Here is a 12,798-nt window from a genome sequence, read left to right on the forward strand (position 1 = left end):
TCTTCAAATTATCCATCAAAATGATGACTTAAGAGATCAAGATGAAACTAGATAATGTACGGCACACTGAATAGAGGAAAAGTTCTTCAGATAAAATAAAAATTGAACACGTTGAGCTCTTTAGGGACTTAGTGTAATGGTTGCTTTTTATAAATGTAAGGTCCCTTTAACTCAGCAATCTACTTTATCAAGCTGGATTTTATGACCATAAACTTGGTAGCTTGCCTGGGTGATGGTTTCATGAGTGCATTCACGTGCCAAAATTCATCAAGCTCTACCCCAAGATTTAAGGTTTTTATTTTATGTACCTCAATATTAAAAGAATGTAAAAAGAAAAGAAGGATTTCCCCTGAGGTTCTGTAAAAATATGGAAAATTAAGAGGCTGATACTGAGAATTGGAAAGGGTACTTGGAAACCATAGTACAGACATGCTGGTAAAGTAAGCACGAGGAAAGAGCCCACAATAGAAATGAACTTGGACATCTTTAAAGCATTGCCCTTACTGTAAAAAATGATCTTTTCTTTATAAACCTTAAAATTAGAACTGACTAAAATACTTTTAATAAAATCTATCAAAGCTATTAATTATTCAAAAAATGTAGAACTCCTGGCACCTTCAGCTTTTGTTATCACCTGGTTGTCTCTCGGCTATAAATCCACTTTTTGACACTGGACCTAGACTGTAAAACATTTCTCCTTTGCCAGTGGGCAGGATTTTAAGCCTTGTCCCTAGAGGACAGTAGAGTGACCCTACAAGGCAATGGGGACAGGGAGATACTGCCCTTGTTTTTCCCAGGGCTGGGTTATCATCACTCCCTGTGGAAGCCCAGCAGCCCTCTGGACGAGCTCTAGCTGCCTCTGAAGTACATGCTCTTCCTCTCAGTGAGCACCGCCCACCAGCTCCTGCCACCCACACCATGCGGCAAGGGTGAGCTGCTGTTATAGACCAGTTCCAGCCTGCCCGCCCTCTAATAAGGATGTGTAGCTTCCACAGAACAGCTCCAGCCTCTTCCTCCTGTGACGTTTTCGCCCACTAGTAGGTGATAGGCTGCATGTGCCGGTGGGGGAGATACCACATCAGGCTAGGGAGTGAGACGTCTTCCATTCTCCACCTCTGTGTTGTCCACCTCTGCCTAGAGAGCAGCTCTTGGTTGTACTTGCAACTTCTGGACCCCTTAAAATTCTCTTTCCCCATGTAGTCAACTATTTCTAGTAGTTAACAATTCTTTTTTTAAATGTTTCACACTCAAGTCACCGTTGTGGTTTCTGCCCCCTGACTGGACCAGGACTGAATAACGCCCACACAGCATCTTAGGAATGTGAGCACAAACACATCGTACCTTGTAAATGCAAAAATAGCTGTTCCAAGAAGAATGATTGAAAGAATACACAAAGTGACTGAAAGAATAATCTCCACAGTCCGTTCTGAAAGTCCTTCCCCTAGAGAGGAAGAAGCATGACATTAGCATTAAGTACTGTCTTGGAATACAAAACACAGTAAAGATTTTCTTAACTTATTTCTCAAGAATGTAATTAAATGTGCAAATGTGCTTGCTTCTCTTCTTCCCTTAGATCCTCTAACTTTGGGACTCAATCCTTGGTTCTCTTTTTTTCTACCCAAATCCATTCCCTTGGTGAGCCCACTCAGCCTCATGGTTTTAATTTTCATCTCTAATGACTACTTAATTGTTATCTCTCAAGCTCCAGTCTTGCATATCCAATTGCCTGCTATATATCTTTATTTAGAAATGTCATTAAAATTTCAAAATTAATATGTCCAAATCTGAACTCCGATACCTCCCTCCTTTCAATTGTGCTTCCTGCCTCTGAGTTGATGGCAACGTCACTGTTTCTGTTGCTCAGGCAGAAACCCTTGGAGTCATACTTGACTCTATTTTTCTCACAGAGCACATCTGAAATCTCTGAAGAAATCCTATGGGCTCCGTATTCAAAATATATATATACTTTTCGCTAAAATAAACTGGGAAACTTGGAGAGTTAGTAACTCTTCAGTGTGATTAGGGAACAAAAGAAATTTGGGACATCAAAATGGGGAGGCTATCAAGGCTAATGGTATGGAAAGAACAAGAGATCATCTTGATGAGGTCCCTACCTGCCAAAAAGGGAACAATTTAGACTTTATAATGAGTTAAATATGAAACTGGTCGAAATAGATTGAAAATATAAAATCCATAAGTTGTAGTATTATTCAATGAAGGATAAATAAAAAATTACTCATTTTTAAGTGCTGGTTATAGCTAGACTACCATTTCCTTGTTCTAAAAATTTGTAGTTAAAGGGAGAAAATTAAGGATTTCCTTTCCTGGATTTCTCTTTTGAAATGATAAATGAGCAGGAAATGAATTGAAAAGAAAAAAAATAGTCCCAGGTAAGGAAGAAAAAGCCCTTCACTAGAAGATAACTCTGTTTAATAAATGTGGAGGGATAATAAAATTAGAAATTAATTTTGCATTCCTAATGAAATAATTGGCTCAGGTAACCATAATAAATGTATCCTTAAATGATTAGGAGGACAGTTGAGAGGAAATTGGATATTTACAAGATGCCAAACTACCACCCTATAGATTATTTGCTGGTTGTAACAAGGAAAAAACAACTTTCCAATGAAGGATCATGGTGTCACTCCTTAAAACTGATCGATTTTAACATCATCAAAAATGTGACAACTAGATATTATAAACCTCCTGATGTGAGATATTTTGATTTAAGCAGTAATGCTTAGAAAGTTCTTGCCAGAAATGTTGCTTGTGAGTATTCAAACCTTTAGATCTTATTTCTCATTTACAAGAAAAGAGGAAGGAAGAAAATGACACCAAGAGAGAGCAATCGGACAGTCTGAGATACATGGCCCTCCCACAGGATAGCTCGCCTGGTTGCCTCAATGAATCTATGGCATAACGGGGAAGAAAGGAAGAAAAAGTTTCTTCCAGATTGCAGGAGATTAAGAGACACAATAATCAAAAATAATGTGTGAGTCTTTAATTTGGATCCTGATTCAAACTAAAGACAAAAATCAGAGGATGATTTGAAAATGTATCTAGCATTAAATAATATCAAGGATTTATTTTTAGTTTTGTTTAACTGTGACAGTATAATAAAAATATACTTATTAGAGAAACATACTTAGTGTTTGGGGGTAAAATATAATGATTTGTGTGATTTACTTTGAAATGCTTCAGAAAAAATGCAGAAATAAAACAAATGGAGCAAAATGTTAGAAATTATTAAATTTCATTATAAGGTATTTGTGTGGGCTCACTACAGCATTCAAAACTTGGTGTATGCTCAGCTCACTTCTCGCCATCTCTGCTAGCCCAAGCCACCGTCTGTTTTGCATGAATTATTGCATGGACCTTATTACTGCAGGCCTTCCTGCATTCACCCTGGTCCTCTTTCCATCTATTCTCAACATGGCAGCAAGAGTAATCTTCTTAAAACTTAACCTGTCTACTTAAAATCCTTCTTATCTCTCCCAGAGCAAAGCGGAAGTCCTTGCAGTGGCTGGTGTAATCTGTTCCCTCATTAACTCCAGCTCTCTGGTACCTTTTTCACTTCCACTCTAATCTCGACCTCTCTCATCCCTCTGGAGCCACCCTGGTTTCCTTGCTGTTCTTGGAACACACCAGGTCACTCCTGACATGGCTTTTACACCAGCTCTTCCTGTGTCTGGAAAGGTATTTCCCTTGTATATTTGCCAGGGTAGCCATTTCATTGCTTTCAAGGGTTTGCTCAAAGATCACATTCTTATTGAAGCGTACGCTGACCACCGTGGATGGACTAAATATATGCGGTCCTTCCAAACTTCTCATGTTGAAGCCCTAAGTGCAGAGTGACTGTAGTTAGAGTGAGGGGGTAATTAACATCAAATGAGATCATGACTGTTGGGCTCTAATCTGACAGAATTAGTGTCTTTATGAGAAGAGACCCCGAACGCCAGCTCCCGCCCTCCATGCACACACCGAGGAAAGGCCGTGGGGAGAACACAGAGAGAAGGCCTTGGGCAAGCCAGGAGAGCCCTCACCACATATCAAACCTTGGCTCTGGAGACTTGTTCTTAGACTTCCACTGTCCAGAGGCGTGGGAAAACGAACTTCTGCTTTGTAAACCACCCAGCCAATGGTATTTTGCTATGGCAGAGAGCAGGCTAAGGTATCACCCTATCCAAAATCAGAAGCTACAACCCCGTCACCTTCTACCACTCCTCTTCTACGTACTCTGACTCAGTTATATTTCTTCTTATCTTTATCTCCCTTGTCACCTTTTAACATATCTATCTTATAATTCATTTATTTACTATCCTTATGTTTTATTGTCTGTCCAGAACATAAGCTCCCTGTGGACAGAAATCTTTGTTTTATTCAAAGCTATATTCAAAGTTCTGAAAATAGTACCAGACACATAGTCAATGCTCAATAAATATTTGCTAACTTTACTAATGTGTAAAAATATTGATTTTGAAATAGATAAGAAAAACTCTCAGGCTGACGATCAGGCATTGCATCAAATAAGAATATACAAATTATTAATCATTTATTTTAGAAATAACTTCATTATAATTGTAACTGATTTTAAGCTATGTGATTTATAATTTATAATTTTACTGTAAAAAGTATTAAAACCAAGTGTCAAAATAAAATAGATGAACTTTCTATAAAATATATAGGGATTAATATTTTATCATTTTTTTTTGGATTCGTGCAGATGAAATGTTAACAATAGGAAAGGGTTTCTGTGGCTCTTCTGCATTGTAGATTTGAATGAATACTAAGCCTTAAACAGTTATCAGAATTTCATGGTTGCTAGAATCTCTAGATAAATTGAGAAGACTGTAAAGCAGTGTGTAGTTCATAAAGTACTTTAGGTACACCTTTTTTTACACATTAATATATGAATGGTTTATTTTTATGAATTTTCACATGCTGACTCTAACTGGATATGCTTGGGAAAGGAAATATGATGATGATTAAAGAATCATCTTTATCAGGCAATGTATTTAATCACTGGACCTTAGAACCCAGTGAGCAAGAAAATGATTTCATAAAGCACAAAAATTTTTTTCAGGTTAGCTTACCATTTCAAAGCACCAGCCAAATGAAGTGAGGAAATGACATATAATGTATTAATAAACAATGTGTAATCCTTTGGGTACATGTATTACAAAAGTACTATAAGGAAAGGACAAAATGTACCATGACTGACTGTCAAGTACAAATTCTGGTGCCATGCTATACACATACCCACAGAGCATTAGCAGCACAGAATGAAGTCACGTCTCCAAATCCTTTCATAGAGAATGGAATCCTTTCACTTGAAAATAATGAACATGATTCTTTTTGTAACAAGCACAAGTCATTTCCTGGCTAGACTTAAAATCTTATGAAAGGTTGAATTAAATTATGTTTTATTTGCATAATAAAATATACTAGTGCAATTAAGCAAATCATAATTATAAAGCACTAATTTTTCATATCATCTTTTGACTGAAATTAACATCATTTAAACTGAGTTTATGGATCTGATTTTTAAGCCAGTTTTATATCTCTAAGAAGAAGCTTGAATTAAATGAGTTATAAAGCTCAAAGGATAATGTCTACCTCTTGATATAGGTGTATATTATGTGAAAGATATTCCTCTTAGTATTATTATTGATCTTAAAAGAAAACAAGCTGTTATTACAGAACTGAAGCATAAGCAGTTCTTCCCTTTTGGCCCAGTACTAGTCATCCTGGATACTCAAACACTGCACAATGAATTTAGTAAAAGTCACTCAATTTCATAATTCAAGAAATATAAATGAAAACACCCTAGACAGATATTCATTTCACACATCAGACTGGAAAAATATTAAACATACATAATAAACAGTGGTTTCTAGGGTGTGGAGAAGACTCACACTGATTCATTGTTAAAAAGACAAAAAGGGATTATTGTAACGTTATGTGCAAAAATAGAGCATACTCATGTGTGAATGTTAACCTCAAAAAGCTAAGATGAGGAGGTGGAAAGAGAACAGCTAGAATCTTTAAAAATGTTGAGAACACACGATGGTACAGCAAGAACATGAAGTCTGTGGGAGCAGAAGAATTACCCAGAGTAATGAAATGGAAAACTACTTGGGCTCTCAGCGACTTCTAGGCAATGTGGTACCGTGGTTATGAGCAGAGCAGACTGGGGTCACGCTGTATGGGTCTAAAAGCTGGGGCTGCTATGTCCAAACTCTGTAACCTTGAGCTCTATTACCAAGAAGCTGGGGATACCTCTAAGGAGGAGATCAGATCATGTTGCAGGGCTATAGTGAAGACTACAAGAGGATATATATATATACACTCAAAGAAAGGTTTGGCACATAAACAGTGTTTAGGATATTTATTAATAAACATCTCATATTCATTTACCCATGCATTCATTTGCTTCAGGCTTCCAGTTAGCCTATGGGGTTGGTACTATTATTCCAATTTGGAAATAAGATTTCGGAAATTAATTTAAGTAATAGCCCAAGGTCACGTAAATTCTCTGTATGCCCTAACTGCCTGCAACATGCCTGCCTGACTCAAAGTGTATGAGGCTCACCAGCACAATCACCAACTGCTTCATTAATATCGTAAAACTTTCCCCTGATCCTCTGGTGTCTTGGGGGTGAGTGATACTTTTGCTGTAAAAAAGTTCATAGCAACTCCCTATTTCTGTTTCTAAGTAAGCATATCGGGGCTTTTCATTGTTAGCCTAGTAACTAAATAAGACGTGTTATGACAAAAGGAAACAATCAGAGGGTCTTTGCCACGGGGTTTGAGATTTCATCTTGTTTGGCTTTAATGAAGCCCTGGAAGGTGCAGAAAGGAGCTTCTGGTTTTCAAATCACAGGAATCCTCTATAATTAAACTTTGTAATCAAAACATTGCCTACAAGCAGTTTCCATAGACTGATGTACCTAAGGAGGATTTATTTTTTAAGTTTAAGAAGGATTCCTGTGAATTTTGTTAATAAAAATGCTAATGCTCAAGCCTGAGTGAAAACAGAATCAAATTAAGTTGTAAGTATTCTTTAGGATTAAAATAATGGCACACATGATTTTCCATGTTGGCTCCTACAGGCCATATAGATTTCCCTAAATGCAAACTCTCCTTCCACCCACTTGTCCTTATTCAGCAAAGCCCTGCCTGGTTTCTCCTCACCTGTACTTTTGTTAGCCCCTTTCACTAAACTTAAACCTTTAGTTCATCAGTATGGATTCTTTTGCCCTTAATTTTAATGTCCAGATTATATCCAAGGAACATAACACTGTCAAAATGGTCTTTCTTGGAAGCGCGTGTACCCTGTACTAACTGAGAATCACAGCCTTGGGAAGGCTCTTAATCCTGAAGATTTTACTGATAGGCAGGTCAGCTTAGAGCTCAGGGCCTGTGATGTGCAATCCAGTGATTGAACATATGTTTACTAGCAGTGTGAGGACGTAATGGGAGCTAGGCTTCTTTTGATGGTGTCTGAGGTCCCATACACTCATAAGTCTTCTGCAGGCCTGTCAGGAATATCGGGAGACACGAGCCTGCTGCAAATGCTGTCATGTATCTCAATGCATGACGTGTGTGAGAGACAAAAAGGACTCAAACAGCCTTTGTAATCTTATGACTCTAGAAATATTATGTCAATGCATTTTACTATTTGCTTGCTCCCATTCTCATATCCATGAAAACTTCTATGCCATTAACCAGCGTAGAAATAGCCAACTTTATTTCCTTTTGAGTTCTACTCCATCTTTGTGGGTAATGTTCTTGTTTCAGAAACTCTTATGACCCTGTGACCTGTTATTAATGTCAAATCACGGGCCAGAGGATTTCTGGAGGGTGTTCTTTGGTGTGTGCCCCATCAGGGTGAGTCTGATACCCACAGAGCCACAACACCTAATATCCATAATAATGCTTAAAAAAGAAAAAACTAATATGAGGGCAGAAATCATGGTAGAAATTCATTAACCCACCAAACGACTGGGCTACTTTGCTGGTCACTGAGGAAGTCTGCTCCAACAGTATACTCCATGCTCCAAACCTCCATACCTCATCTTGCCGCAACTGAGGGTTGCCCTCCTAGTAATCTCCGCTCTTGCCTGTTGCTCCTTTACTAGTTATAAATGACAGTCTGGATACCAAAACTCCATTTGATCAATCAGTAAGCGCGACAGGGCAAAAGTCTATTACAAAGCTGCTGCCTATCAGGAGAGAGTCCATGGAAGACTACGCTAAGGAGGTCTTCATGTTCCACAAATAATACATGAACTCTGAAAATTTTTATCATAGATACGGGGACTTGCTTGTTACTAGCCCCTGCTACCTGCAGCTTTCCACCTACTCCACGCAGTCATGCTCCACCCCTCCAGGATCCTGTGTTCTGCCTTCGTTCCACATTCCATGTCTTATGCTCCCTCTAGACGCCCGCAATGACCAGGTCACGGAAACGTTAGCTCTGGGTGACTAGGGTGGTGGCAGTTACAATTCCAAAAAAGGAACCATGTGGTTCCTGAGCTTGGCTTTCCCCCTCTTTCATTCCTATTACCCTGTGGGACTCAAATCTGCCTGTTAGCCAACTGACCGAACACGTCCTTGTAACAGTGATCGGCACGAAACCAGGGCGCTCTGAGGCACACAGCTTACAGCAAGGCCATCTCTTTGTAGCTACAAAATGTCATCTGCCTTAGGCATATAACTGTCTACTTTGTCTATGGCTCTTATCTTCCATCAGTAAACACATCAGGGCCACTTACTATGGTACATGTCTGAATGCTGTAACCTAAGGGAAATGACATTATTACTGTGGTGGTGTCAGGGTGTGATAAACTCATCTATGAAATGAAGGAACACGTGACACAACTTCAAAACCATGAGTCTTGTCAGCCAGTTTTACAATGATTGAATTACTGGGTAAAATTAAGCAAACCAGTGATTTTTTTGAATTAGTATAGCCAAAGACTATATATATATGTTTGTGTCATTCTTCTATAAACATCTATGTAGTAAACCACATGCTCCTTTTTCATTTCTTCAACATCAAAAGTTTCCTGAACTAAGTGGAGGCTGCAGAAGCTGGCTTTTTATACAACTCATGTTCCAGAACCCGATGAGAATTTCTAGCTGAAAATGGCGGAACAATCCATCTTCCTCCAGCTACAACTCTCACTAAAATCTACTGCAGCTCATGGTAAGCTGTGGATCTGAACAAAACACAACGTTCCACATTCTCAGAGCCTGATGCAAAGGAAACAGGAAGTTGTGAGCCAGCAGAGAAATCTTAGGGAAATAGTTTCCTATTTCCTAAGGAAGTGCATTTCTGAAATCTTTGGTTATATAACCTCTCCAAAAGGAAGCTAGTAAACATTTAAAATTTTACTAGCTATAACATATTAATTTCTTTACATAGGTTGTCCTATTTAAATCTTTCAAGGTACACACTATCATCACCATTTTCCAAATAAGGAAACTGAGGTTCATAGAAATTAAATTTTCTCCAGTGGCAAAACCAAGATTTGAATCCAGGTCTAAATCCTGTATTTGCGGTGTTATGGTTATGAAATCTGTGCTGGAATCCTGGCAGAGACACTTAATTACTTAATTACTTAATTACTGGGCCTTGGCTGTAAAATGGAGTTGGCCCAGCACCCTCCAGGGCATGGCGGCCTCAGCACCGCTGACATTATGAACTAGACAGTTCTTTGCTGGAGAAGCCGTCCCCAGCTGTTGGATGCCAGCAGCATCCCTGCCTCCCAGGAGATGCCAGTGGCTCACCCCCATTTTATGACAACCAAAAATGGCTTCTGACACTGACAAACGTCCCCAGATAGTGAAAGCATTCTGTTAGAGAAGCACTGACCTAAATGAAAGGTTAATTGTGAAGAATACACCCGTTAATACAAACAAAGAGCATAAAAGTGTGTCTGGTGCACAAATATTTAGTGTTAGATATGATGGTGATGATGATGAAGAAGACAAATATACTTGCATCTGTCTACTTCTACTTGCACTGAACTTACGTTTTATTCAGGCTTGACTAGGTGGATATAATTGAAAAACTCATCTAAGAGTTGATTAGAAAGAAAGTGAAATTAAAGAGAACTGGTAAGCTTCTAGTTTTAGGATTATTTCAGGAAAATTTCTATAAGCCTTTTTTAAAAATTTAGGTTAAAATGTTTTACATATAAGATTACATATTAAATAGCCAAATAAAGATGTGCTTAGTATAATGTTAGTGCACATCAGCAGAGAACCAATATCTTATTGAAATCTATATCTAGATTCAAATCGATGGAACATCCATTACTTAAAAGAATATTACAAATATGATTTTTTCCTTAATCAGGCTAATTAACCTTGAAATGAATTTATAATTGAGAATGTTCAGTCATGGATTAATACATTTACTAATGAACATTGCATAAGTGATCAGCATGCTCAGACTATAAATGAAATTAAGCTACACAATATGTCTTACCTAAAGTCTTAACAGGGTCAGAGTAGTCTGAGTCAGTAAATTGTCCCATGACATTTGTGGCTCTAAATTTAAATCTGTGAAGAAAAAAAATAAAAATAAAAACCAACAATTTACATGCACATGACCTTTTTCTATGAATAATTTAACAAACAGCTTTAAAATATATGTATTTTTATTCAAGAGAAAATGAATTTATAAGATGCATACTCGAACTGAATCACCATCAGGAAAAATATATATGATCTTTATGTCCAATGAATTATTATCTTGCACATGAACCTCTTGAACTTCATGAGAAAATGACTAAAAATTTGGTCAAACTCAAGAGCAGTCAGAAGGTTGATTGGATGAAGTAGATCACCTCTCATAGGTTTTTTGGATAAAATGATTCAATGTCTGTGTGAAAGTGTTTCACAAATACACCTTAAAAATATAAAGCATAAAAGCTATTATACTTCAACCACCTTTGAAAATACCTGTGAACCAGATCAAGAATTGTCATGTAAAACTTATCTTGTTCACCTGTTAACAAATTAAAAACAATGCTTCTTAATTCTGTGTGTGCTCAGCTGTGTTATTTTCTATTCTTTTGTGACTTGAAATAGAACATGGCTGCAGAAGAGAATCAGTATTAAAAATCACTGATTGATTCTAACATCCTTAGAGACAAACAAAATTTACCTTAGTTAAAAATTAGCTTAGATATCCAGGCATTTTAAAATGTAAAACAAATTTACATTAATAAATTGCATTAATAATTTCATCTCTCCTATTCTCAAGTTCTTATGATTTTATTGATAATATGAAGAGTCTGTTTTGGAAAAAATACAAAACACACAATACTTGAATAAACAGTAAATTTTGTCATATATAATTTTCACAACTGTCATATGTATGATGATTAAATTTCAGGCAATAACTTGTCACCAAAGTTAATCATACTTAATAATAGATGATAGAGCATTCCTTTTCTCAAATGCTTAAACTTCTCTAACTTTTCTAATGTTAACTTGGCCTAGGCTGTTTCTAAAGATTTTAATAATGCTTTAGCTAGCAGGCAAAAATGAAACCAGCTACACTTTTCAAATTTAGTAGCAGAAATTTTATTCTGAAAGTTAAAGATTAAAAAATTATAGTATGACAGAAAAATAGTAGAGTAACTTTAATTGGAGAAAAACAATCAATTTACCAGAGCATTTAATAAAGCTAAAAGATCAGCATTGGTTTTTACTATATTAGATTATTATGATCTACAAAATGCTAAACGTTAAAGTTGTAGAGATTTCAATCACTCCTTCAGATGTCTGAGGGCATAAAGAGCAGAGAATTATTGCTGCGACTGAGGTAAACTGAAGCCATCATCAACCAAATGACTAGGGTTGTGTTTCTAAAACCTGTACATTAGCATGCAAGGCAAATAATGAATGGAAAATAAAATATTGCACATTAGTCACATTGTCCTTCACAGAAAGAATTAAACTCTCTTACCTATATTCTCCAATTGCACATTTTTCATATTGTCCTATGTCACTTATCATATTAAATTATAATGACTTTCAAGCTTGCCTACTTCCCCTGTAGAACTTACACTTATGGAATGTAAGGACGGTGCCTTGTGGATCTTTATTAAGTGTCAGGTCATAATACATTATGAATGCCTGGTGCTTACTGGAAAGATGAAAGGATGCATAGATGGATGGATGAAAGAAGTCAACTAGCTTGTTCACATGATGCACATTAAGTATAAACTATACTTACAGGTATTGCTTTTTTGGTTTCAGGGGTCCATTGCAAATTTTGTCTTCATTGCCAGGAATCATACATGCATTATCAGCACCTATGATGTAGATTTCTTCATTGCCACTGAACTTTGTCTTTCCTTCTGTACATGGAGGGTTAGGAAAGCCTTCATTTGTAAAATATGGCCTTGGTTTATTAAAATATGCATCATACCACTTTGTTACATTTCCATCGTGCTGAGCTATTTCAGAAAAAAAGAATAATGATTACAAGTACAGCATAAATGTACTTTCACTGTTATAAAGAGTACTTCTGTCACTGCTTGAGGAAAAGCTGGATGTAACGATTGTCACTCTGTGAATCACAAGTGATGGTCGGTTGATCTACCTGGATAAGCAGGCAGCTCTACCCTTCCCCATCACACAAGACTCTGCAGGCATTACTGTGGTGGATGACTTCACAGGGAGAAAAATCACATCCCTCTCGTTCACACCAACAAAGAAGCTGTCAGGATTCCATCTTGCCAAATCGGAACAATCCTACTAGCATAGGGAGGAAAC

General features: G+C 37.2%; 1 protein-coding gene across 1 annotated transcript in view; it reads right to left on the bottom strand.

Annotated features, from left to right (window-relative positions):
• PTPRQ (protein tyrosine phosphatase receptor type Q) overlaps positions 1-12,798 on the bottom strand; it is a 198,873-nt gene that overhangs the window by 39,174 nt on the left and 146,901 nt on the right. The window contains exons 34-36 of the mRNA XM_073214156.1: positions 12,257-12,479; positions 10,499-10,572; positions 1,342-1,441 (exon numbers count right to left, since the gene is read on the bottom strand). Of these exons, the coding sequence (XP_073070257.1) occupies positions 1,342-1,441; positions 10,499-10,572; positions 12,257-12,479 (397 nt within the window). The remainder of the gene's footprint in view (positions 1-1,341; positions 1,442-10,498; positions 10,573-12,256; positions 12,480-12,798) is intronic.

This window comes from Manis javanica, chromosome 10 (assembly GCF_040802235.1).
Source record: "Manis javanica isolate MJ-LG chromosome 10, MJ_LKY, whole genome shotgun sequence".
Lineage (NCBI taxonomy): Eukaryota > Metazoa > Chordata > Mammalia > Pholidota > Manidae > Manis > Manis javanica.